Source organism: Solenopsis invicta, chromosome 7 (genome assembly GCF_016802725.1).
Source record: "Solenopsis invicta isolate M01_SB chromosome 7, UNIL_Sinv_3.0, whole genome shotgun sequence".
Taxonomy (NCBI): Eukaryota; Metazoa; Arthropoda; class Insecta; order Hymenoptera; family Formicidae; genus Solenopsis; species Solenopsis invicta.
In genome coordinates this window covers 16,020,692-16,048,234 of record NC_052670.1, presented here as the reverse complement: position 1 = coordinate 16,048,234, position 27,543 = coordinate 16,020,692, and the positions used below count along the sequence as shown (strand labels likewise).

The 27,543-nt window shown below is 31.3% G+C and overlaps 1 protein-coding gene across 1 annotated transcript; it reads right to left on the bottom strand.

Annotated features, from left to right (window-relative positions):
- Window positions 1–270: 270 nt before the first annotated feature.
- LOC113003669 lies at window positions 271–25,768 on the bottom strand. The gene is made up of 2 exons (XM_039451950.1): window positions 25,074–25,768; window positions 271–427 (listed from the first exon to the last, which is right to left on the bottom strand). Coding segments are annotated over exons 1-2 (549 nt in total). The 5' UTR covers window positions 25,622–25,768; the 3' UTR covers window positions 271–426.
- Between the last annotated feature and the right edge of the window lie 1,775 nt (window positions 25,769–27,543).

Below are 27,543 nucleotides of genomic sequence, written 5' to 3'. Positions count from 1 at the left end.
TCACTTGCCTCTTGTGCAAGTTTATTCTTCCAGCCTGTCTTACCTCGAGTGTAAGCTCACTGGTCTTTAGGTTAAGATACATTATTTGTCTTATGTGCAAAATAATTTTTCCAGTTTGTCTTACCTCTAGTGTAAGCTCACTGGACTTTAGATTGAGATACATTAATCTGCCTTATGTGCGAAATTATACTTTCAGTCTGTCTTACCTCTCGTGTAAGCTCACTGGTGTTGAAGTTATCCTACTTTATTGATCTAATTACTTACCGAGATCTAATTGCGGGTCAATCTGTTTTTCGGAAGATTCTAACCTCCAATTCTACTTCCTGACGATTGCTCAATATCTTTTGATATTTTCGGATTTTTTTCTCCAATCTTTCCGTTGAATCCTTATCACTTGACTTTCTATGTCTCTTTGGCATTTTGTATCCTGAAATAACGCTAAACTATGTAAATATAATTAACTTTTACTGGAACGAAGTGACCCCTCGCGCACAAAGAAAAGCAATGACGAGACGGGGGCGCTCCCAGAGTGAGCGGGCTTTTTAAAAATCTGAACGTTGTGACTCCTAGCACCTTGAAGAGGTACTACATGTGGTAATCTTGAGAACCAGGCCTGAAATATAACTGATAGATCAGGTCAATATACGTTACCGAAAAAATGAAATATGTATAATTAAAGCACAATATTTATATAAACAAATATAAAATTATAGTTTTTTTTACTAATTTTGCAAATGCAGAATAGCATCTGGAATAACTTTTCTGTTATTTGTTTAAATAAGATGCAATTAAAAAATATATATCAATATAATACAATAATTAAATTAAATATAAAAAATTATTATTAAAAAAACAATTAAAAAATATTGGTAGACAAAGGCGGCGGAACTCACCGTTCGACACGGGTAAGCGCCCGTGAGTTGCGTCGCCTTTGTCTAGCATGTGTATACGGCCCGTGATTCGCTAACTTTATCCTCTTATTATTCAAAAAGTAAGCGTTGGATAAAATTTTCGTACAGGAAAAGTCGTCTCAGAATTTATTCAAGAACACATCTTTACAGGGACACATGGGTCGTTCTGAATCACTCTGTATGGACGGTTCTACTCTTAGGGAACGTAGAGATTCAGCGGAAAATTTAGTAACGTCGCCCGATCTTAGTTTACTAAAGGATGAATAATTATGGATGAGTTAAATTAATATATTATTATACGCGAATATTCTGCTTTGGCTCTTTATTGCCACTACTTTATTAAAAAATTATGATATTGCAATGTTTCCGGAATATTACTGGCATATGCCATGCGATGTTGCAGGCATATTGTTAATTTATGTTTCTGCAATGTCTCCGTAATATTGCATTGCAGTCTGCAACATTGCAACGTTGCTGGAATTTTCTGTGCTGTACGGGTATACTCAGAAAAAAAAATAGTTGCTACAACTGTAAAAATGTGAACAAATAGCATTTCAACTATCTTTTATGGATTATAAAAGTTATAATACCAGAATTAATGTAAGTATAGAAATATTGTTAAATTTGTTAAATGATATGATTAGTACAACTATATATACAGGATGTCTGATAATTAATAATAAAACTCTTGCCTACAAATAGAATGGACCAAAGTGAGTCAAAAAGTTCTATATCACTTTGTGATTTTCGCAAAATGAGTTATAAATTAATAAAAAGCTGAATTAGTCCAGCCCTCCGTCAAATCCAAATGCGCGGTCAAGGTTGTTAGGAAAGTTGTTTATTAGCGGCAATGGCTACACAAAAATGGCGCGTAACTTTGGGCCCATGCTCTGAAACGTGAATGTTTATCATTTTCGTATTAAAACGTAATCTTTTAGCAACATAGAAAAATACTTTTATGCGAGAGTTTTATCATTAATTATCAGATCTCTGTATATAATTAAAATAGATGTACCGAATTACGCCACTGATCCGAATGACGCCACCATAATTTGTTTTGTGTCCATACTAAAACACAGCTAATTAAAAGTATTTAAACATTATCGGAAAGCAGTCGTCATAGTGTATCAAATGACTCCATTGAAGTTAGTAAACGTATATATAATGTGATTTTGTGTAAAAAACGGTTCCCAAAAACCCATGTCAAGAATCTATCACTTTTAACTATCCATGACTAAATTTATTCTTAAATTGTTATTACAATGTAACCTGTAAAATGATAAAATAAAATAATTCTGAATTGTAATACAAAATGTTAGTTTTGCATGAGTAATAGTTAAACAATGATAAAACAATAAAGAATATATCATATAAAAATATAGTTTTTGTAAAATATAATAAGGGTTTCCAGCACACAGATAGGGTGGCGTCATTTGATACACATTAGTGGCGTAACTCGGAACAACTGGCGTAATTCAGGACATTTGCAGTTCATATTTAATTTTTTCACGAGGACAGAAATGCCTAGCCATCTGAATTTGCACGAGTATCAAGGCAAATTCAAGACGCGCATTTCTTTAAATGATTATTCGAAAAATGGTAACGGTATATTTTAAATAAATAAATATTTTAGATGTTTTATTTTTTTATAGTAAATACTTTTTAAATATTGTGTGCTGCCTGGGATATTATGTTTATAACTTATAAGATGAATATTATTTGAATGATTATTACGTTTACGTAAATATCATTTATTTAATGTTTGATTTAATTATGTTAATATATGTCTGTTATTTTATAATAATTTGGTTACTCTATGTTAAATTATTAAAAATAAATATTCTAAAAAGATTTATACTTATATAATAATTATATTCCAAGCAGGAAAGAAATATTTAAAAAATGTTTTAAAAATTATTTAAAAAACGTTTTTAAACAAGTTTTCAAAAACGTTAAAAATAATGGGTATAATCCCCTTTTTTTCATTAAAAAAAACTTTTATTTTAACTTAAAAAAAATGTTTGTTAAATGTTATAAAAACATTTTTTAAATATTTAAAGAAAAAATTTATTAAACGGTAAAAAAACGTTTTTTAAGGTTTACGGAAAATGGTTTTTAAAATTTTAAAATAATCAGGAGAAATAATTTTTTTAATGTTTTTAAAATCATGTAAATAACGTTTTTAAAAACGTTTCCAAAAACGTTAAAAATAATGGGTATAGTCCCCTTTTTTCGATTAAAAAAAATTTTTTTTAATGTCATACAAACCTTTTCACAAACATCATATTTAAAAAGAATGAGAGCGAGTTTTCGTCTCAAGCAGCTCATATATATATGTGCTCACTGAAGTATAAACTCGACCACCTAGCGGTGGCACCAGCACTCACTTGTTAAATCCATTTCATTCCGAAAGAAACGTTTTTTTTAAAATTTACCGAAAATGTTTTTTAAATGTTTCCTTTTTCATTAAAATTTATTTCCTCAACCCGGGAAAATATATTTATTCAACATTTATTTAATATTTTTTTTCATTAAAAATTTACTTAAAATAATAATTTCTTAAAAACGTTTTTTAAATGTTAATTTTATATTATTTAAGTATTTCATATTATTTATTTTTCATAAATTATTTAATTAAAAAAATAATTTAAATAAACATTTTTTAAATATTTATTTAACATTTTGTAAATATTTATTTACATAAATATAAAGATTAGGTCAGAGAAACGAGTTAAATGATTTGGATGCCAATTAAAAACATATATTATATTAATACACAAATAACAATTGATAAGAGAACGTTTCGGCTATACTTAGCCTTCATCAGCCGTAATAAATAGTTTGAATAAATAAATTACAAGTTTTTCCAACGAAAGATAAAAGAAAAACGAAGGAAACAGTTACAAACGCTCATTTCGCAGATTTATATTCGTTACGTCGCAGCTCACAAGTGCTGTTGTACATGGAAGGTCGATGACAACTCCAGATAAAGCTTTCCATAATGTACAAAATTCACCAGTTCCGTCACTTCATTAATTGGCGATGTAAGGACATCGAGATCCGAGATTTGTCAAATAATTACATGATGAAACGCTGTAACGGACACAAAATTCATATGTAATACCCAATGATAATAATTGACGAAAATTATTGTGATGTACATTTTGAACGAATATAAACGGTTAACGATTTTGCTGCCGTGACAGACCAGACACAAGAGAAATATTTATTTGTCGTTAATTATTAATTTAAAAAAATAACTATAGAAGACATTTTTTTAACGTTTATTTATCATTATATAAATATTTATTTGCTATTAATTATTCAATTAAAAAACTGATTTCACTAAACATTTATATAACATATACTCAATATTTTTTTAAGATCTATTTAATATTTTTTAAGTATTTATTTTTCATGAAAGACTATGCATGTGACAAAATTATCTCAGTAAACGTTTTTTTTAATGTTTATTTAATGTTAATTTTTTTACTTAATATTCATTTATAAAATTGTATTTACTTAATGTTTATTTAATATTTAAACTATTCATTTGTCAATATATTATTCATTTTTAAATTTAAAAAAGAACACACACACACACACACACTTAATTCATTCAACATTTATTAAATATCTTTTTTATATTTATTTATTTAAAAGCTAGTTTAAAAATTATTTATTTTTCATTTATTTAATATTAAATAACGAAATATTTAATGTTCATAATATCATTAAATATTAAATGACCGCAAATAAATAATTTACAAATAAGCTTTTAAATAAATAAATGTAAAAAATATTTAATAAATGTTAAATGAATGTTACCTAAGAGTTTTTTAAATGGATTTTAAAATAAATAATAATTAAAAAATAAATAGTTTAAATGTTAAATAAACATTAAATAAACATATATTTTTAGAAAAAAATAAATAAAATTAACATAAGATAAATATTAAATACGCATTTAAAAAATGTTTACTGAAATGACTTTTTCACATAAAAACGGTAATTGATATTGTCCCTCGGAAAATTTTGCAAATTAAGAAGTCACTATCTTTCTATACATACTTACAGGTCATGATCAACGTAACGACCAATAATTCTAGTCGTTACATTAATCATGAACTGCGAGTATGTGGAAAGATGGTAACTTCTCAGTTTGGAAAATTTTCTGAGGAACAGAATCAATTACCGTGGGTGTACTTCATAAAAAATAAACATTAAAAAAATATTAAAGAAATATTAAGAAATATAAAGAAATATTAAATATGAATATTTACTAAAATCATTTTCTCAAGTGAATAATTAAAAGCAAATTTACATAATGTTAAATAAACGTTAAAAAAATGTTTTCTAAAGTTACTTTTTAATGAATAATTAACAACAAATAAATATTTACAAAACATTAAATAAACGTTAAAAAATGTTAAATAAAATTATTTTCTGAAATAAATAATTCATAAAAAATAAAAACTTGAAAAATATTTCTCCTATCTTTCTCTGTCTGAAAAAGTGCATGTTATTGTAAATCGATAATTGTATCTTTCAAAGTTTATTGTTGACGCTTTTCCGTAATGCTGATTTTGGTTCTCCCGCGCTACATACTGATCGTGAGCTACTGTCATCGCAGAGATCGCATTTTGACGTTATGTATATCGAGGGTTAATAGTAAATTTATAATTTGAAACTTATATAATATCGAAAGTTGTGTAACGCGCGCTTGTTTTGTTAGAACATATAAAGAAACAAAGTATTGAAAAAATATTAAATAAATTATTACGTTATGCAAACGTTTACTGAAATTATTTTGTATAACAAAAAATTAATGGGGAATAAATGTTTGCATAATGTTAAATAACAATTTAAAAAATGTTAACTGAATTTATTTCGTTAAATAAATAATTAATAAAAACTAAATATTAACCAAATGTTAAATAAACGTTTAAAAAATGTTAACTGAAATCATTTTCTCTAATCTACAATTAATGACAAATAAATGTTTACATAATATTAAATAAACATTTAAAAAATATTTTGTAAAATCGTTATCTCAAATGAATTATTAATGACAAATAAATATTTATAAAACGTTAAATAAACGTTTAAAAAATGTTAACTGAAATTATTTTCTGAAATGACTAATTCATAAAAAATAAATGTTTACATAATATTAAATAAATGTTTTAAAAATGTTTTTGAGATAACATTTTTTAAAATAATTTTTCAATGAAAAAAAAAAGTTAAATAAATGTTAAATAAATATTGTTTCCCGAAATGAGTTGAGAAAATAAATATTAACAAAAAATAAACATTTAAAAAACATTTTTTAAATATTTCTTTCCTGTTTTGGATAATATAATTCTGTAATAGTTCTTTTACAGTATTAAATGGATTAGTGATTGATTATTTATTTTAAGCATTGAAAATACATTTGTTCATACTCAAAATAAATAATTAATTATTGTTCAATTTAATTGAACCAGTAATTTACAAGGATGTCTTTAGATTCTTTCCTGCCGTATAATTCTCCCCTTCATACAGTTAGAGAAAAATTAAAAAAATAATTTTTTGCATTATTTTTTTATAAAAAATAATTTAACAAAATGTGAAAAAATAGCGGAGCGTTTCGTGATTTAATTGCGATTTCAGTAAAAAAAATAATGCTACATTATTTATAATTTATTTATTTATTATTAAGTTTAATTTGAGTTCAGTTTAAATTTAATTTTAACTTTATTTTTAGTTTAAGTTTAGTTTAAGTTCAGATTAATTTAAATAAACGTGTTTGGACGCTTCGTCGGTATTGGGCACACTCAATGATGTATGGATGCTGAAAAATAGGGACCCTATAATTATTATTATAGAGTCTCTACTCAAGAAGAGCTTTGTTCGCCCCGACCAAAGATGCACAAAAAACTACCTCCGTGAAGTTGGCACCCGACTTTTACGAAATCAGATTTTAAAGTGTGTTTCTTGTATAATTTTGTCTATAGATTATTGTAGTAAACATTATTTTGTTTGTAGTTAAAAAATAAATATGTTATCGGTTTAAAAAAAAAATAAGAAATTATTTAATAGCCACAGCTCAAATGGCATTAGATTTCAATCTGAAATCGTTTGTAGTTGTTTGTAGTTTTTTGTTTATAGTTTAAAAATAAGAACGTTATCAATTTTTAAAAAACAGTAGGGAATTATTTTATAACTACAGCACAAATGGCATCCCACATCTACATAAAATTGTTTGTAGTTGTTTGTAGTATCAAATTTTTGTTTGTAATAAAAAATATGTTTGTAATTGACTATTAAATAACAGCTGGGTATTAAATTACAATAAAAAAAAATTACATCATATCGTCATTAAAAATCGTTTGTAGTTGTTTGTAGTGAAAGAGTTTTTGTTTGTAGTTAATTGTAGTTCAAGAATTTTTGTTTGCAGTTGAAAAATAAGTATGTTATCGGTTTTTAAAAAACAGTAAGAAATTATTTAATAGCTACAGCTCAAATGGTATCAAATTTCAATCTGAAATTGTTTGTAGTTGTTTGTAGTTTAAGAATTTTTGTTTATAGTTTAAAAATAAGTATGTTTTCGATTTTTTTAAACCAGTTATAAATTATTATATAACAATAACTCAAATGGTATTATACTTTTATATAAAATTGTTTGTAGAAATTGTTTGCAATTCAAGAATTTTTTTGTAGGTTAAAAGTAAGGATGCTTAAAAACAGAAATTGTGATGACATTTGTGCTGCAGTTAAAAATTAATCCTTAAATGTTTTCTAAAAATCAATAATATACTTACTTTTAAATTATAAAAATAATTTTTAAACTACAAACAACTACAAACAATATTAGATTGAAGTCTGATGCCATTTAAGCTGTAGCTATTAAATAATTCTTTATTGCTTTTTAAAAACCGATAACATATTTATTTTTCAACTGCAAACAAAAATTCTTGAACTACAATCAACTACCCACACAACACATGGACGTCCCCGGACGTCCAATACATGACCACAAAAGTCCTTGTAATGTCCTAGTATCTCGTACGTCCATAGGACGTTCCAAAGACGTCCGAAGGACATCCTGGTTTATCATAGCTGCAGTATGACGTTTGTAGGACATCCGCAGGACATATTTGGGATGATTCGTAATATTTAACATATGTATACATACATAATAAATATGCATTCGAAAATTGCGTTGTTCTTTATATTAAATAAGACATTTTGAAGATATTCTAAGGACGTCCTTTAAATGTCTTGCAGATATTGGTGGTACGTTCCGAAAAGGTCCGCTATATACATATATGTCAACGAAGTTGAGTATTTTTATTATTATCATCATTATCATTATTATTATAACACAAGAATTTTATAAGTTATAAAATTATAAAGATAATTTTTCGTGTTAAAAAATATTTAACGAAAGATATATTTAACCATATATAAACATAAACTACAAATTTTGATAATATGAGAAGCTTTAATATACAGTATATAGCTTTTTAATAAAATATATTATTCGTTAATATTTAATATTTCAATATATATAATATTTAAATTATATGTATAATACTATAACGATTAATTTAATATGCTATTTAATGGCTATTTTATTTGTGAGGAAAATCCTACTCAAAATATAAATAAATAATATTATATCAATATTATATCATAAACGTATATTATATCAAGTAAAATTTTTCTCAGAAAAAACGTTTTGGAACGTAAACTTAAAATATAAAGAAAGTAATTATACATCTAGCAGGTATAATAAAAGGTACTATATATATATTTGATTTACAGAATCACATCTGTTTACATGATTCTGTGAATCAAATACATGTATACATTAAAATTCGATTTAATTATAATTTATGAAATCCTGTAATTTCGGATTGAAATGAATTTAACAAGTGAGTGCTGGCACCACCGCTAGGCGGCCACGCCGCGAGAGATCTTCTCGTGAGTCGAATGCGGCCACGGGCGTTATATCTAGGCGCCACCGCGGCCGACTCCCCAACTCATGACTTCAGTAAGACTTTTAGGAGCTGTTTGTTGTAACCTCGAGACGAATACTCGCTCTCAGTTTTTTCAAATGTGACGTGTGTGTGTGAAACGCTGTTCCACATAAATTTTTATAATTATTTACATGTAAATAACAATTTGTATTGTTTGTTACTTAATCTTGTACGAAAATTAAATATTTAATTCAAATTTAATCTTTTTTTAGTCTTTTTCAACGAAAAGAATACAAGAAATATTTTTTTGTAAATTAAACATTTATAACGTTTTATATTAATGTATTCTGTTTTAACAAAAATCTATCTGGGTTCCGATTTTATAATATTTTCAATCTGTCTTTACACCATATTTTCGGTGCAAAAATCTCGATTGATTCGAATTACTTTTTTTTTAATCGGATTTAATCTCACATTTTCGGCAGGGTTAATACTACTTTTACTAATAAATATCATTTTTTACTAAATAAAGTCCTAATCGCGCAATATAAAATAATGTCCAAACAACGTCTATAAAAGTCCTTTTTATGTCCTACTGAGACGTCCTAACGACGTCCATTTGACGTCAGAAGGTACATTGTACGTCCGAAGGACGTTTCCTAGACGTCTACGAGACACAATTAGTATGTCATCTGGACGTCAAGACATGTCCGACCGCGACGTCCATTGGACGTCTAAAGGACGTCCTTGTGTTGCGTGGGTATGGTCGCTCGATGTAACCACGCTGGAGAATAAAACAGTGTTATTCTTAAATAATCCGATTGTGAACCTCCGTGTGCTCTCCGGTCCCCTCTTCCGGCTTCCTGACAATCCACTCGGGCCGGTATTCATAGTCGATTTTTATTTCAAGATCGTCTTAAGTAACGTCTTAAGATGCTAATACGGCTCTCTGATTGGTTGATGGCATCTTAAGATGATACTTAAAATGATTTTAAATATAAGAATCGACTATAAATACCGGCCTCGGACTTGCAAGCCAGTCCCTTACAGCCTTTACACTATTAACCTCTCAATACACATAATCAAAATACGAGATCTCCGCGATGATGGCCGCTCACGAAGTTAGCGCAGCGAGAGAACCAATCGGCATCGCGAAAAATCGACTACAATAACTTCGATATATTCTTCTCTAAAGTAGACAAAAACTTACAACTATACTTAAATTTTATTTTTAATAAAACCTTTGACTTTGTCATTCACCAGTATTAATGTTTGACTTTATTATTAAAGAATTAGTATCAAACGTTTTTAATGTTAATGATGCATTTATAGTAAAACGAGCGCCAGAGAGCGCAAGTAAAAATAAATTTTAATAAAATACGGTTATTTTATTGCATCATTTTTCATTTTTTTTTTCTTGTTTACTTAGGGTAGGTGTGCCGCGAATTGATTACTCTCGAGACAGACGCATATGTTAAATATAAGTTGTCTGCTGAATCAGTAAGGAATGTGACCATCTTATGCAAGGGCATTATAATGCATGCGCGTTATGTATTAAAATATTTTGTTATGCAAAATCAGAATGGAAAGCATTAATAATTCGAACTAGTCTTCCTCATATTAATCATCTCTTTGACACAACAGCACTACGTACATAGAAAGATATCAATTCTACTGCGAAAAAAAGCGATTACTCAATTTATTAATTTAAAGATTTTCTTTAACAAAGAATATTTTCTTGATAACAGTTTAATAATATGCTTTACAAATTTAAAAAAGTTTATTATCATGAACTAATAAAAGAAATTTATATTCTTTTGAACAACATTATAAAATTTTATTTAAAAAATCAGAATAGTGAACAAATCAAACTTTTGTTTTAATTTAATATTCTTATTTGAAGTATTAAATAATCAAGATTCAGAATACATTTAATAAATTTAATACTCATGATAAATGTGAAAAATATTTTTGATATTTTGAATAAGTAATATTTACTTAATTCAAGTAATTTACAGTATGTATTTTTCTGTGTGAGTATTTTTTTCTTATATGTTTTTAATCGCTACATTTGCAATGACATAAATTACAAAATATTAGTAACGCAAAATTACCATATTTTTCAATATAAAATAGACGCTTCTGAAATTGCTATGATTACTAGCTTTCTTTTCGCTGTTTCGCAATATCAGCATCACCATTTGCTTTATCTATAATGACTCATTCTCTATCATTTATTACATTCTGTTAACCCAACGAAGAAACAACAAGAAAATGAGAGAAATGCTTTGTGGTTATTAGCAAAAGTTTGTGTGATTTTATTCAATTAATCTGAAACAAGCGATATTTCTGCTTGTAAGTTTCTTTGAATGAATCAACTGTGTCTGCACCTAGCAATAAGTATAAATAGTGGGACAACGTGCGTTCGATCGACGTTCATCGTCAGTAGGAGAGAAAGTGATTTCTGTGAAGTTGACCACCTTTTTCTGAAGAAAGTGAAGAAGTGTCTGTATGATATAATCGTGCAGTTGCTCTGACCGGGTATTTTCCATTCACAATTAGTGACACAAAAGTTTTATTTAAATATTAAGAAAAATAAAACGATACTTGTGTCGTTTTACTACCTACTACTTCTAAATGACTTCTCCAAGAATATTTAACTTTGTATGTTTTCTTTTATTAAAAAAAAAATTAGTAAACAAAAGAATATATCTCTCTTAGTTTAACCGACCAAATAACATCGATTCAAACGTAATTCCGAAGGGGAATGACCTCGAAGAGGTTTCTTTTTTCTTCTATTAGAAAAAATTTATATTAATTAATGTCAGATATCACGGCAAGAAAGAGAGATGTGAAATATATAAGTGTGATAAGAAATGCAAAGAATATCGTTATTATTAGACATTTCTAATGATTAGCTTGTCTGCTTGGCATATGAATCTCAAGTTGCTGCAAATCTATGTCCCATGTGTCGCAAAAAGTGCAAAATAATTTTGAGAAAATATGCACAAGTAAAAGTTTAAAGTAAGAAATAGAAATCATTTAACGAGATTTGCAATGCAGAAATTTTTATATAATGAAGATCAATAAAATTCTACTAAAAAAATCATAAATATAAATAACTTCATTTTCATGTCTATAACTCTCATAAAGAAAAAAATCTTGTTTTTTTATAGAGCTTATTTTATGTGAACAAATCTATGAAAAAGTTTGACAAAAAAAGATATAAATATTAATGAATGAGATAAAAAAAAAAAATTAAAAAAGTTTCACGAAAAAAAGAGAAATAAAAGGTTGGAGTAAAAAATAAACCTTTTGTAGCGTTTAATGATTACGTGACAAATACCCATACCTAATAAAATAATAGTTTCTTGGGTTAAACTCCAAAACATTCTTTCCAAGAAAAATTTTACTTGAAATATATAGTACACGTAACGTAGACTGTATTATATCGGGTCAAATTTTCCTCGAGGATATTTTGGAATGTAGTTTTAAAAAGGATGTCATAAATTCTACACTCTATATCCCGCCCCCCCCTTCTCTCTCTAGCTCTCAACCACTTTCAGATATCTTCAAGTTTTCTTTCACGATTTCCCAAAAGACGTCGTCAGCATTCCACAAAGTTCGTTTGGGACCGCCTACGTGTTCGGACGCTTTTTGTTTCATTATAGGCATATTTTTATGCCTGTCGATTGCATTACAATCGGCTGGCAGAACAATCGTTGTTCTTAGCATTGAAAGCAAGATTAAATTTTGTTGTATGATCAAATCGTTATCGCCCCGACTAATTACAGGGGACAAGTGCCAAATTAAAAAAAGTAAGCAAGTCAGCATTCTACAAGCAAATTAGGAAACTGCAGAAACTGTTTGGAGCATAAGAAGAAGGGGGGCGGGGGGCAGAGCACTTTATCACAATTAGGTCATTATCGCGTTGGAGCTTGAATATACAAGACGCATAGTGTAGCATAACATAAAAGTTGGTTAATGCCGACGTCGAGGAAGTTCTTCGGTCACTATAGCATCCTCTTAAACTATCTATTTCAATTTTCGCATATATAATATATATATATATATATATATATATATATATATATATATATATATATATATATATATATATATATACACAGAGTGTCCCAGACCAATGTATAAAAATTATCATGATGAGGTAGAAAGGATCGAGATAAATGAAAAAGTATAATATCATTTTGCGATATTTACAATAATTTTTGAGTAATAAAATATTAAGGTCAGCCGAATAAGAGCGCGCGGAGAGACAAGCGGTCGCTCGTCTGACCGCCCACTACGGCCCGATTGTAGGCGTTGGTAAGTGGCGCGCGGCAAGGGAAAAGATAGCTTGGCACCGTACCGCGTCGAGACGGTCTTACGGCTCAGGTGACCAACCGTTTGCCTCTCCGCGCGCTCTTATTCGGCTGACTTTAATATTTTATTACACAAAAATTATTGCAAATATTGCAAACTGTTATTAGACTTTTTGATTTATCTCGATCCCTTCTACTTCATCGTAGTAATTTTTATACATTGGTCTGGGACACCCTGTATATATATGTATGTAAAATATATATGTGTTTATTGCATTGTTTGGCGAGAAAATTTTTATTTTTCCGCGCCATCCGTACTAATAATAGCCTAATTAGAACCCGGCAACATTCTCCGATCAATTAATGAATCCTACATCAGTATCATAAATCGATATCGCTCGATTTCAAATCTCATACGGCTTGGCTACATCACGGTACCGCCTCCTCGACGCGTAACACCCGCGAGCGTCCATCGACGCGAGACAAACATCGTGCGCGCCGACCCCTCGGCTCGCGACCCTCTCTAATACCGCCAAGCTCCGCGCTTTGGAATTCTATTCATCTTTCCACTTTAATATAAAATATTAGGCACGGCAAATTTATAATTATCGAAACGTGATCCACTCATGAACGCTTTCTACTGCTGCGCCATGCAACTCGGATCGAAACAACTTTAAAATCGCGGCCAATAAAAATGATAAACAATTTTGAATCAATTAATCTCTTACGAACGATAATAAAACCTTAACTTTTTATACGTAAAACTACTGCATGTGCTTGGCGCTATCGCCTCGCACACTCTTAATTATAATATAATTTCTATTAAATTCTATTAATTTTCTGAGCACTGGATTTCGCGTCGGGGCTTGGTACGCGGTGCCCCCGCGAGTCGCGATCCCCGGAGAAGTCTACAAGCGCTCGCGTGAACTATAGGCGCAAGCCGCGCGGTCGCGGAGCGGGGCGGACTTCTAAGGGCCACACGTTACGAAAAACTATCGCTCCGAATTTTACGCGAACCTGAGGAATCGTCCCGCGACACCTCTTGCCCATATCCTTACCTCTATAAGGAGCGAAATCGGAGCTCGAAATTCAGATCAGTCTTGTTGGTCGAGCGAGAATCGCTGCCATCGGCGACCGCCAACGTGCAGACCTCCAGGTACGATCTCAGCGACGGGTGGGTCTTACTCCTGACGAAGACGTTGGTCTTCGGGGTGGCTCCGGTCGAATCGCCTCTTTCCCTCTCTCCCCTTCCCATCAGAGATCCTGAGGGTTGAACCACATCTAGCATTAGCTAGAGTGTGGCCTCACTCGTTTCTCTGCCTCCCTCCCTTTCATCCGAGCGTTGGAGAAGACTCGCGAAAGCGACTTTCCGACGTCTCCCCTCTCTCCCTCTCCTACGGCGTCGAAGAAGACTCGCTAACGCGACTCTTCGACACCGTCCTTCTTCCTTTCCTGTTCCGTCGAGAAAGACTCGCTAGCGCGACTCCTTGACGCATTTACCGTCTCCTCTTTTCCCGAATAATATCCACCTCCAAGGGGGCGTTCTAACGGGTGTTCACTCCGACCCAGCGGATTCGTCTCTCACAACGTATACTCGTATTTTCGATTAGTTTCTTATTAGTAATAATTTGTCTTACTAAAATTCGTGGATCATTCATACTGACCTCTCTCTCTATCAATCGCTATTGCGTTGAAATCGTTCTTCAGAAGACGGGTAAGTCATCGGCTCATTTATACATTCACGTGGCAATCCTTCTCACTGATTCAATGCATCTCTTCAAGAAGCCATGGGCCGAAAAGGGACCGCGGCACCGACCCCGCGGAGACTGCTGATCATTACCGAAGGCGAAAAAATCAATTTAAGGTTGACTCGGGATCGACACGGGAATTTTTATTGTACCCGCGGTTAGGCCGTACAGTTATTATCTTTTCTGTAGTTTCCTTATGCTATCAGAAATATATGCTATCAATTCAACTATCGTGCACACTCTGTCATTCATTTAACCCCACGCCAAGCTCAATCACGCACGTCCAAACTCCTTCGACTTTAGTAAAATATTATTAAACCTTTCCAAATTCACTGCGTATTCATTACACAATTACACACACACACACACACACACACACACACACACACACATATATATATATATATATATATATATATATATATATATATCTCCTCCCAAAATCTCTCCTCGTACCTGCATAAACGAATTGTCGTGTATCGGGGCGTGTTACCGCACGACTCCGAGCCACGACTGGTGACAGCTGCTTGAGCTGCCTATATCTCAGAAGCAAAATCCAACCAAAACTAACTAACGAGCAAGATCCACGTCCCGGATCGCAACCTCGCGAATCCGCGGACGTAACAGCATAAACTAGGATTACTGCAATATTAATAAGTTAACTACTTTTTTCTTACGCATACAATTGAATTGATTTTGTTAAAATCCTTTTTTTTAAAACAGTGCCTTTTTCATAATTTACAATCTTTTCAATTTATCCTAGTTTGCGATAAACAGACATTATGTATGTTACATATATGTAAAAGTAGAATGTCTTCTATGGTTGCAGTTAGATCTTTGTGCTTGTATTATTTGTGTGATTTTATACTTTCTTCAAATTCAATAAACTGTGTGCCGAATTGTTTTTTCAGTCATAACACAGCCCTACATTGAACAAGATTTTACTAATATCACATATTATTAAAATTGAAATTAATATTAACTCTCCTCTTCCCCCTCAAAAAACTGCAAAGAATTTATTGCAAAAAATATCACCTCAGCCAGGGTTCAACGCAGGGCTCTGTTATACTGAAAAAACAATTCGGCGAACAGTTTATTGAATTTCAGGAAAGTGTATAAAATCACACAAATAAAACAAGCACAAAGATTTAGCTGCGACTAGAATTCTTATTCAAGTTGTATTGAAAATTAATTTATTGTGTATTGCTTATTGATTTATTGCTAATTTATTTTATTGCTAATTGAATTTATTGCTTTATTTATATTTTGATATATTTAATCTCTAATGTATGATTAATTAAGTAAATATACATAATACATTTTGTATTTTACTTTTATGCAAAATAAAATATGACAATTTTATCACTACCAGTGTTTTCTTCATAATGTTTTCTTTTTTCCATAATTATTATTAATATTAACTATTATCGACAGATATCTAAATATTGCCAACAGATATTGCTTAGTAGCAAGTAGTTCCATTTTACTTGAGGTGTTACAGCGAGGACGCCACTAACGCTGGCTTCATCGAAATATACGGGAGATTGGAAGTCCTGGTGCATCGTCTCCGTTTAGCATTTAGTACTTCTATACTAATACTACATAATTGTAAAGTTTCATCAAAATTGGTGACCCGGGTTATGTATATTGCCCTTGTGAGACGTATACAAGCATCATCAAATGCAAATGTGACTGTTACAATATTGCATACGCGGACAATTTACACGCGTTGTCTATTGCGTCGTCTATTAATTGTACCATGCAAATTCAAATGTGCAAGTAAGCTATACTGATTATATAAAACTACAGTGTAAAAATATTAGTGTTATTTCCGCTGAACAGATTCGTTATAAAAAAAGAGTAATTGTAACGATAACGACAAACCGCGTTACGTTCCAATCCTGCAAATTACAATGCAAAAAACAACAATAGTATATAAAGTAATTCTAAGACGTAGATAAAAGAAGCATCATTAAAGCAATCGCAATTTCATTGCCAAAATTTATGACATTAAAAATTTATGCAGACTCACCCGTCCGGGGTGACACTCTTTTGGACACAGCACGATTGGACACCAATCAATCATCTTGACTTATCTAACCAAACCAACGGAAAAATCTAGGTATCGGCCGCTGTGAGTGGTGGTGTCCAATCGTGCAGTGTCCAATCGTGCAGTGTCCAATCGTGCGCACCCCCCCGTCCGTCTAGAACCAAACGGGACACTATTAGCGATTCCAAGGTGTGCGTAGTAAAACAATTGTTCTCAAAGACTTTGTGGATTCGTCTAAAATGGCCGTCTCTAAGAGTCAAGCTGTAGGCCATCGTGGGAAGTATTTCTATTAACAATTATACCTAACTTAACATACAAGATCCGACGTCTCGCAAGGACCGCTGAGATGTTACTGATGCCATGTAGATGTGAGTGTGAGAACATGTGGGACGGTTGTTTCCCACATAGCTAAGAGGCCAAAGAGCCAGAAGCTACCCTTTGAATAGCTATATATTTACTGACGTTGCTCTGCCGTAGTTTGATTGGTCAACTCGGTTCGCGCGGACAATAACAAATTTGTTGGCCCAGGTTATGGGAGAGAGAGAAAGGACGCAGAAGACCTGGGGGCGATGCACACATCGTAGATCGCATTCATTGTGCTGTGCGATTGGTACAGTTTCATTTTGTTGATGCGCACTTAGAAAGGAACGATTTACCACGCGTTTGATGCGATTCAAATATGACTGCTACCTTAGATGACAAGAAAATAATAGTTTTATTTTTAATAAATTAAATTGGTAATTATTACTTATTATGAGTATTAAAAGTACTGTTGATTAGTACTTTTAATGTTTAAAATAAGTAATAATTACTAGCTAATTCAATATTGCCAGTATTACATTTTTCTAAGGAAAGATATTATTTATAATATATTTAACTATAAAAAACAGTATCTATGAATTACATATATGTACATATGTACATACATATTAATAAGTATACCTATTACATATTAATAGGTATAAAAGTTTAATTTTACGCATCTACTCGTATTTTAAATATTTAGATAATTGGTATTGATACATAAATTTATTACAAAACAAAAGTCATAATTAATGTTATTATTTTTATCAGTTTTTTGCATCATCTGTGAGATACTATTGCAAATGTGTTTTATTTTTTAATGGTTTTTCCGGAAGACCAATTCCATTGAATACAAAACCAAACAAAAACTACAATGAATAAAACCAAATATAATATCATCAAAAGAAGTGAAATCAAAAATATAGCAAGTATATTTACCGATGGGGTAGAAGTATTATGACCACGTTGCAATTGACCACCAACCATTTACAGTGTTAAACAGTGGAAAAACTGCGTAGGCACCAGCCGCTCAAATAACTGTGATCAATCGCAAACGGATCACTCCCATACCGATGAGCAGCAAATTATGTGACAAATAAAATCAAAGATGAGCAAAATCTCTAGCAACAGTGTACTTGGCGCGCCCGTTTTTTTTATATAACTAACACCCTTAAAGTTACCCTTTATACATACACGCGCGCGCGCGCGCGCACACATACACGCATCAATTTAAAATATAACCTACACTTTAATCATTATTTACAAGATTTTTTAAATAATGATTATATCAATTTTCAATAGTGGCATTGGTTGGAATATAGTCTTAATAATGACATTAATATGTAACAAAATTAATCCAAATTCCGATAAAAATGATGTTATAAAATACAGTATGCTAAAAAATAAAGAATTAGAAAAATTGTTAGGTAAGATTTATTTATCACATCAAAGATTAAAATCTGACGAAAGAAACATGGGTAATAAAATATTATTCTACGTTCCATTTTAAAAAAACTTTAATGGAGAATTTTAACATGAGCAATTGTTAGAAAAATATTTAAAGTGGAGTATTACAAAGTTGTGAGAGCAGATCATGAAAAGAGGAATCCGCAGATGAAAGGAAAAACGCGAGGAGTCTCGAGATACTCGTGTCTCTCTGCCTTGCGTATATTATTCCGAGACTACCGTTCGGCAATGGTTCCGCGGAGATAAATCCTACGGAATACATCTAATCCGGTTAATCCAACACGAAACGATTTCCGAAGCGAGGAAGCAAACAAAAAACTCTCTCGCGCTCACCGGCGCGGCGCGTTAAGGTGCGATTTCACGTAGATATAACAACCAGATATTTACCCCCATTCTACCAAAATTATGGAGATTTATGGGGAATTATGGGAAATTATGGGAAATTTTGATAGAGTAGGGGTAAATATCTGGATATTATAGCTACGTGAAATTGCACCTTTAACGTCGAAGGAGGAAGGGAGGAGGGGAAAGAAACAAAAGCGGAAAAGGGGAAAAAAGATCGTTTGGAGAAGAGATAGAAAAAGAGATGATGGGAGAGAGGGGGAGGGAGGGAAGAAGAGAAAAGAGAGGCTTCCCTCGATGGCAAGGCGGGGCGGACGGGGGACCAGGAGAGAGAAGTTAAATGCTCGGGCGCCTATGCGGTCCGATTACCCCGGGATTATATTCCAAGTATTGCCATTACTCAAGAAGTGTCCTAGGAAGGCAATTTTCGAAATATTTAAAATACTACGGCCGCGAAGCCGGCCCTTATTATGAAATAGTCCTCCGCCGAGCAGCGAAAGGGTGGTTACGTAATACGCACCGGGCTAAACCGGTAGAGTTTTTATTTTGGGATAATTATTTTGGGATGCAATGTTGAAGAAAACAGGTATAAGATTCGAGTTGCTCAGAGACATTGATGCTGTTATGTTCATTGAAAAAGGTATTCGTGGCGGCTTAAGTCAATGTTCTGGCAGATATGCAAAAGCCAATAATAAAAACATGCAGTCTTACGATCCATCAAAACCATCGTCTTATTTAATGCATTTTGATATAAACAATTTACGACTACGGCAGTGTTGCGCTTAGATAACTTAAAATTATCTAGATAAAAATAAGATAAATTACATTTAAAGTTATCTTAGATAAGATAAAGATGATTTAAATTTAATTTATCTAGATAAAAGATAAATTTATACATTGTTTTATCTGGAAAATTTTAAGATAATTTAACTGTTAAAAAAGGACATAGAATACAGAAAAATTTTTATAAAACTTCTATTTTTATAAATTTTTATAAAACTTTTAATTATACTATTATTACGTATATTATAACGTATGTGTACTGTAAAATTAAAAATTTGTGCAATTTATTTATTATTTAAATAAATTGCACAAATTTTTAATTTTACAATACACGTACGTTATAATATACGTAATAATAGTATAATAATAATTATTTAATTATGTAATAATAAAATATTACTTAAATGTAATTATAAAAATATTAAAAAAAAAATTTCAATAACTTTTGTAGAATTATAAGACATTAAATAATTAGACTGTTTTATGACTCATGATCTTATAACTTTTGTATTACGCACGGTCCTGAGACGATGTGTCGCGCTCCTTATGTTAGTTACGCCGTCCGGCAGCATCGTTACTAAAGCGCGAGCGGTTGGAGGGAAGCAATAGGCGTGCGTCGAAAATCCGGCCGAAAGTTGCAAGTAGCTGACAGCACTGCTTTACATATAATAGGTTTGTTCGAGTTGCTTGAAATCCCCAAAAATGTTTGCACTCGAGATGAGATAAATATATATTCGATCGTAAGAAAGAGAGAGACGACAAAGAAATTAATTCAAAAAGGGCAGCAACACGAACAGGCCTAATGAATGATGAAAAAGGGTGTATTCAGTGCTATTCCGCGCAATCTCCCCCACCATCTCTTTCGGTAGCAAGTCGGTTTAAAAAGTCTCCTCTACAGTGTAGACATTTCAGATCGACTTAGTATCTTATCGAAAGAGGTTGTCATTCGTACAGACCACGTAAAAGCGATATCACGGCGATATTCCAAAAAATTATACACGCACTGCATTATTAGAACATTATCCAAACAATAAATATGTAAGATTTTATTTATATTATAACAAATTAATTTATGATATACAATTTTTAAAGTGTAGAAATTAATTTTTAAAGTTATCATCACTTAAATTGATTCTTTCATTTTCTAAATATATCATTTAATTTCAGATTCATGATAATATTTTTGACATTAATTGGAATTTTCATCGGTGTAATCTTTATATTTATTTTAAATATGTGACATTCAACTTCTGGCGTAAGAGAGGTGTCTTTTCCATCGAAAAACTTGTTGTGCCAACTGGAAATATAACAGCAGTCATTACTGGAAAAGTACAAGTAGGTGAGTACCTTTAATATCTACCCATACAGCACAAAGAGATTGCAGGAACATTGCAGAATGATTTTATTGAAACATTGTAATATTGCATTTTGATTGCGAAACATTGCTGCAACATTGCTGGAAGATTGCAGCAACATATTAAGATGTCCGCTTTTTGAAATATTGCATTGAAACATCCCATTTTTTCAAAATATTCACATAAATATTATTACATCACATAATTCCAATAAACAAAACAATATTTGTGTAACATTTTAAAAAACATTTTTTGCAAAAAAAATCTCGGGAATATTTTTTTGGAAATTTCCAAGCAGTCACCCATCCAAGTTGCGATTCCGCTGAACGTTGCTTGACCTCCGTGATCGCTGCGAATTGATTTCTCATGACCTGTGAACTTGATACTGATATGTGTATATAATTGAAGATCAAACGAACTTACCTGTAAGTGAAGTTCAATCGAAATTATATGAAGGGCCTCGTTCGAAAAGATTACCACATGTAGTACCTCTTCAAGATGCTAGGAGTCACAACGTTCAGATTTTTAAAAAGCCCGCTTACTCTAGGAGCGCCCCCGTCTCGTCATTTTCTTTTAGAGTAAGCGAAGCCGGACCAGAAAGAAAAGATCACCTGCTTCATATCGGGTGGAGAAAACAGAACAGTAAATTAATTTTTCTAACAATATTTAAACGATTTGCTTAAATTAGGGTGGGTATGTAATCTTTTCGAACGAGGCCCTTCATATAATTTCGATCGAACTTCACTTACAGGTAAGTTCGTTTGATCTTCAATTATATTTCAGGCCTCGTTCTCAAGATTACCACATGTAGTTATTTAGAGTTCAGGTGGTCTTTCTTCTCTTTCTGGTCAAATCATGTTCACTCCACTTGTATTTATAAAGTATCTTTTAAAATATTTATTTTTGTAATATAGACAGAAATGCATTAAAATTAATACTGAATATATTCTGAATATAATCCTTTACAATCTAATGAAACATCATTAAAAACTATTTTACCACAGCTCTTGCAAAAGAAAAATTTTTCGATATCGGTCGATTATAAAATTTAGCGAACACTGTTGAACCTTCTGACCAACCTGCAGCTTTCCTGATAGTCTCAAGGTCAAGTCCATTTATAAAAGCTGCTGATGACGATGCATGTCTCGTCGAATGAGATGTAAAAACACTAATATCAATACCACATTTTTGTAAAACTTTCTTTATCCATCTACTAATTGTTTGAGATGTTACTTTTTTATGTGGCTTATTTATTGAAATAAATAAGTGTTTAGTATTTTCTCTTAATTTTGTCGTTACTCTCAAATATTGAATCACAGTGTTCGCAATACAAAGTTCTGGTTTTTCTTTAAAAAAAGGCAAATACAACAGTGGTCTAGTTTTTCCTGGTCTATCCGTTTTTGTACGCTCTATAATTCTTATTTCTAAACCTTCTTTGGTTTCTTTAATATTATTCACCTCAATTGCCGCTAAAGTCTGTGCTCTGCTCGCAGTTCCTAACGCTAACAATATGATTGTCTTTTCTGTTAACTCTTGTAGATTAAGTTTACTTAAGGAAAACCATGTCTTAACTTTATTTAATACTATATTCGTATCCCACGTGGATGCATAACGTGCATTTGTTGGCCTTAGATTTGCTACACCTTTTAAAAAACGACCAATAATCGGATCTTCTCCGATCTTATTAACTGAGATTAGTGAGATTGCACATCGATGTGAGTTTAGAGATCCATAGGAAGCCCCTTCCTTGTATAGAATTGTTAAGAATTCTAATAGATCATTAGTCATGATCACAAGGGGATCTTTTTTCTTCTTTATGCAAAAATTCCACCACTTTTTTAATGATGAATTATATTGTTTAAGCGTATTTTCCGATAGTGATGCGATTAATATTTCTATGCAATTTATAGGTAGGTTTTTCCTTAAATAAGCTTCCCTGAGACAATGCCTGATAGTAGTGTAAGGTTCTGCGCCATCGGATGTATCATTGACCTGCAAGGTGATAATAGTAATCGTCGTGATGGTTTGAATATAAGAGGTTCTTTTTCTAGCATTTTCCTAAACATTGGATACCATGCTTGAGCTTTCCAATTTGGTACTATAAGAATTCCTCTCGCTTTATCCTGAATTATTTTATTTAATGTTCGCAAAATCATGGAAAATGGAGGAAAAGCATAAAAGTAAAGTTCGGACCAAGAAATTGAAAAGGCATCAATTGCCCAGGCATCTGGTTCTGTAATCCAAGAACAAAATTTTTGACACTTTGTATTAAAACTCGTCGCAAATAAATCTATTTCTGGAACTCCAAATGTATTTGTACTCTCATTAAAAGCATAATCAGCTAGTTCCCATTCAGTATCTACATTTCTTAGACGAGATAATCTATCCGCTACCGAATTTTGTTTTGATGGTATGTGTTCCGCGTGTAACCAAATGTTATTTTTCTCTGCCCAATGCCATATCTGCATCGCTATTGTATTAAATCTTTGGTACTTAATGCCTCCCATTTTATTGATGTAGGCGATAGCTGTGGTGTTGTCTACCCTCAATAAAATATGACAGTTTTTAATTTTTGCTTCAAAAGATTGTAATGCTAACCAGATTGCCTTTAGTTCTAATAAGTTAGTTCTAATAAGTTAGTTCTATTAAGTTATGTGTTCTCGTTTTTCCTTTTTCGTCCAAAATCCATGAATTTCCTTATTTTCTAATACTGCTCCCCAACCTGAAGTTGATGCATCTGTAAAAATTACTTTATTTATCGATGTGTTTTTGAAATTGGCAAACGCTTTGGGAAGATTTCTTTCCCACCAGAGTAAATCGGTTTTTATTCCTACTGAAATTAGCATTTTTCCTTCGTAATTTACACCATTAAAAATCAAGGCTAACTCTTTTTCTCTTTCAAGCGTCTTAATGTGAACCCAACCATATTGTACTCCACGGCACGCTGCCACTAGATTTCCTATTAGCTGTGCAAAGTCTCTTATTTTACACTCTGATCTGTTAATCATGTTACTTATTAAATCGAGAATTTTTTGTTTCTTTTCCTTGGAAAGCGATATTATATACTTGTGTGAATCAATATCAAAACCTAAAAACCTACATTGTTTTGACGGAATTAATCTACATTTTTCCTTATTTAAAATAAAGCCTAATGACTCTAGTAAAATCCTCGTTACTTTTATATTCATGTAACATTCTTTATAATCTTTTCCTATTAATAACATATCATCTAAATAGTCTACTGACAATAAACCTTGCGCTCTCAAATAGCCCATGACAGGTTTCATGATTTTTGTGAATACATAAGGGCTAGTACATAATCCGAAAGGGAGTACCGTAAATTCGTATATATTATCTTGGAATTTGAAACGCAAGTATTTCCTACAAGATTTATCTATTGATATAAGGTAATACGCATCCTGTAAATCTAATGATGCCATAAAATTATCCTGTAGAATTAATCTCGAAGCTGTTCTTAAGTCCTGCATTTTAAAATGTTCTGTTTGTATAAATTTATTTAATCCTTTTAAATTCAGAATAAACCGGTATTCCCCATTCGGTTTGGAAATTAAAAAATAAGGTGATAAATATTGACCTGTTTCTTCTTTGCCTCGTACAATAACTTTTTTGTTCAATAATTTATCTATTGCTTGAGCTAATAGTATTTCTCCCTTATTAGATCTAGATGGTTCTTTATACTCAAAAGACTTACGTACTGGTTTACAAAATCGTATTTTGTACCCTTTGATACATTGTAACACGAATTTATCGTTTGTTAGCTTTTTCCAATTTTCGAAATATTTACTTAAACGACCAGCTATGACTTACTAAGTTGTTTTCTTGTCGTTCACCGTTGCTGACTTGGTGCTCGAATTCTGAGAGCGATTTTGATATTGAGTCTTCTTCTTGAAAAATCGACGTTTCGATTGGTTCTGTTGTTGATATGGCTGAGTACTGTTCCAGGTCCTCCCTGGATGGCCTTTCCAGTTTTTTGGAAAAAAAGTATTCTGCTTCTTAGGTGGTTGTTCTTTAAGTGTCTTAGCCATTTTTTCCATAACGCCTACTTGTTTGATTTTTTCACTCAATTCTTTTCCGAAAAGAAACTCTTCCGCCTTAGTCTTTTCCAGAGCTGCTTTTAACTTAGGTTTTAAGCCCGGTAAAATAAATGCTCTCCTACAAACTGTCTGTTTGTTAAAAAGATCAGCTAAGAATCTAATCGTATCAGAAAGTCTTTCTATAATTAAGAGTTCGTCTAAACCTTCCTCGTCTGCTGACAGTATTAGAGATAACGCAGAGCCTACGCTCGCAATCGCCGAGCCAATATTATTTTGGTTTTCTAGGAAGTGTTTATCTCTTTTTATTGCCGCTTCTTGCATCGCTGGTTCAACCTCTGGATTCAATTTCGGAGCCTCAAGAAAATCTGGGCGAGAATATTTTTGTTGTGATGCCCAAAGAGTGTTATTTGAAGTTTGGAGCAGGAGTGAGTGTCGAAAAAATATCAAGAGTGATCATCGGCTCATCTCCCCACGCGTCATTGTTAGCCGAATTTCCCCGAAACGAGACGAAGGAAAGAATAGTAGAATCACTGTGATCGATGCCCAGCGTAAGTTATTACGTCGATTATGTACCGAACAATGCTAAAATACTTAATATTATAAATATAGAAAATAGAGAAATATTATTTGAAATATTTTTATTGAAAAAAATATCCTTGCCTTCCGATCCTGACAAACAATAATTTTAATATTCCTTCGTTTATAACTTCTTTAGATAATACTGTGTAATTATTCGAATAAATATTAACGAAGATCTTTTTGAAGGAGGCATATTTCTTTTACATATATTGTGCTTTCTACGCGGCGTGCTAATTTATTAAATTGCTTTTATTTTGATTATGTCAGCAATGAAATTAATTAAGCATCTATCTGATTAATACGGTACTAGACGTTGTGATACCGTTCTCAACTTCTTTCGTCGTCAGTGAATGTATCCACGATTAGTGACATAACATCGTCGTCGTTGTCATCATTGGCCAACGTCTATTTTCGCACACAGAAAAAAAATAATATCAATAGACAAAAAGCATTATGCGAATAACGTGCAATTCATAGGTAATAAGAATCTTGTGAAGTACAACTTAATGCTACTTTCTTCTTACGTTTTTTATGATAATTTAGTGAATAGTGCATAATGTGAGAGACTCATCCTATATAACTCTATGATTGTATTAATTAATATTAATTCTTAAATTTATCCAATTTCTTCGAGCGAATAATACATAATTGTAATCTATTTAAATATATATTTTATTATTTTGGCACACTTATCTGTACATACATAATACTTTTCATGTATTTTAATCTAAAAGTAAGTCTTTGTTTTTTTTTTGCACTTGTGCACTTTTTCTTAATAGACTTAATAAGTAGCCACATATCATTAGAGAGATTTGATTCTTATTCTCATTTTTTAAAAGTATGTATATGAAAATCGAATTGCAGATCGCGAGTTGATCATTGCTTGTTGATAATCTAATGATTTTATATGTTTGTTTTATCAAATATTTTCTGCAAAATCTTTAAATTATTATTAAATTAAAGTAATTTAAAATAAAACAAATTAAATTTTTAAATTTAATTAATATAATATATGCTCATTTCATAAATGAGTGTTTGAGTTAATGATTAACGTGTCAAATTAGTATATATTTCGAAAGAACTAATGGAACTGATAAATATAATAAAAAATCGGATAAATGTATCAAAAAATATAAAAATGTGTAGAAATAAATGTTATTGCTATAATAATATTTATTTATATTTTTATATTTTTATTATGCAAGTATTGATTGTATATTGGATGTTTAATTGCCGGTGTGTGCGTATAGCATAAATTTACAATAAGCATGAATTTTCATATGGCATTTAAGTTAAATTAATATTTAAAGATGATAACACACACACACACACACACACACACACAAAGTAATTAAATTTACATTTTACATGACATCTAGAAATTATGAATTATATTTCTTCTCAATCTTTTTGCAATGAGAACATGAATTATTACATCAACATCGCAATTATAATTTTGCATTGCGAAATTGTATGTTGAAAATTGAATTTAATATCTTTCCATCGATATATTTCGTGTTACGTGCTCGTCATTCACATTCTGCTCCATTCTTCCTTTATTACTTTATTTCTCATCTTATGCAAATCTATTAATTTTTTAATCTTTTATTACCTTGAAGTGTTGAGGATCGTAAGGTGCGAGCATAATCAAAATTAGTATTCTC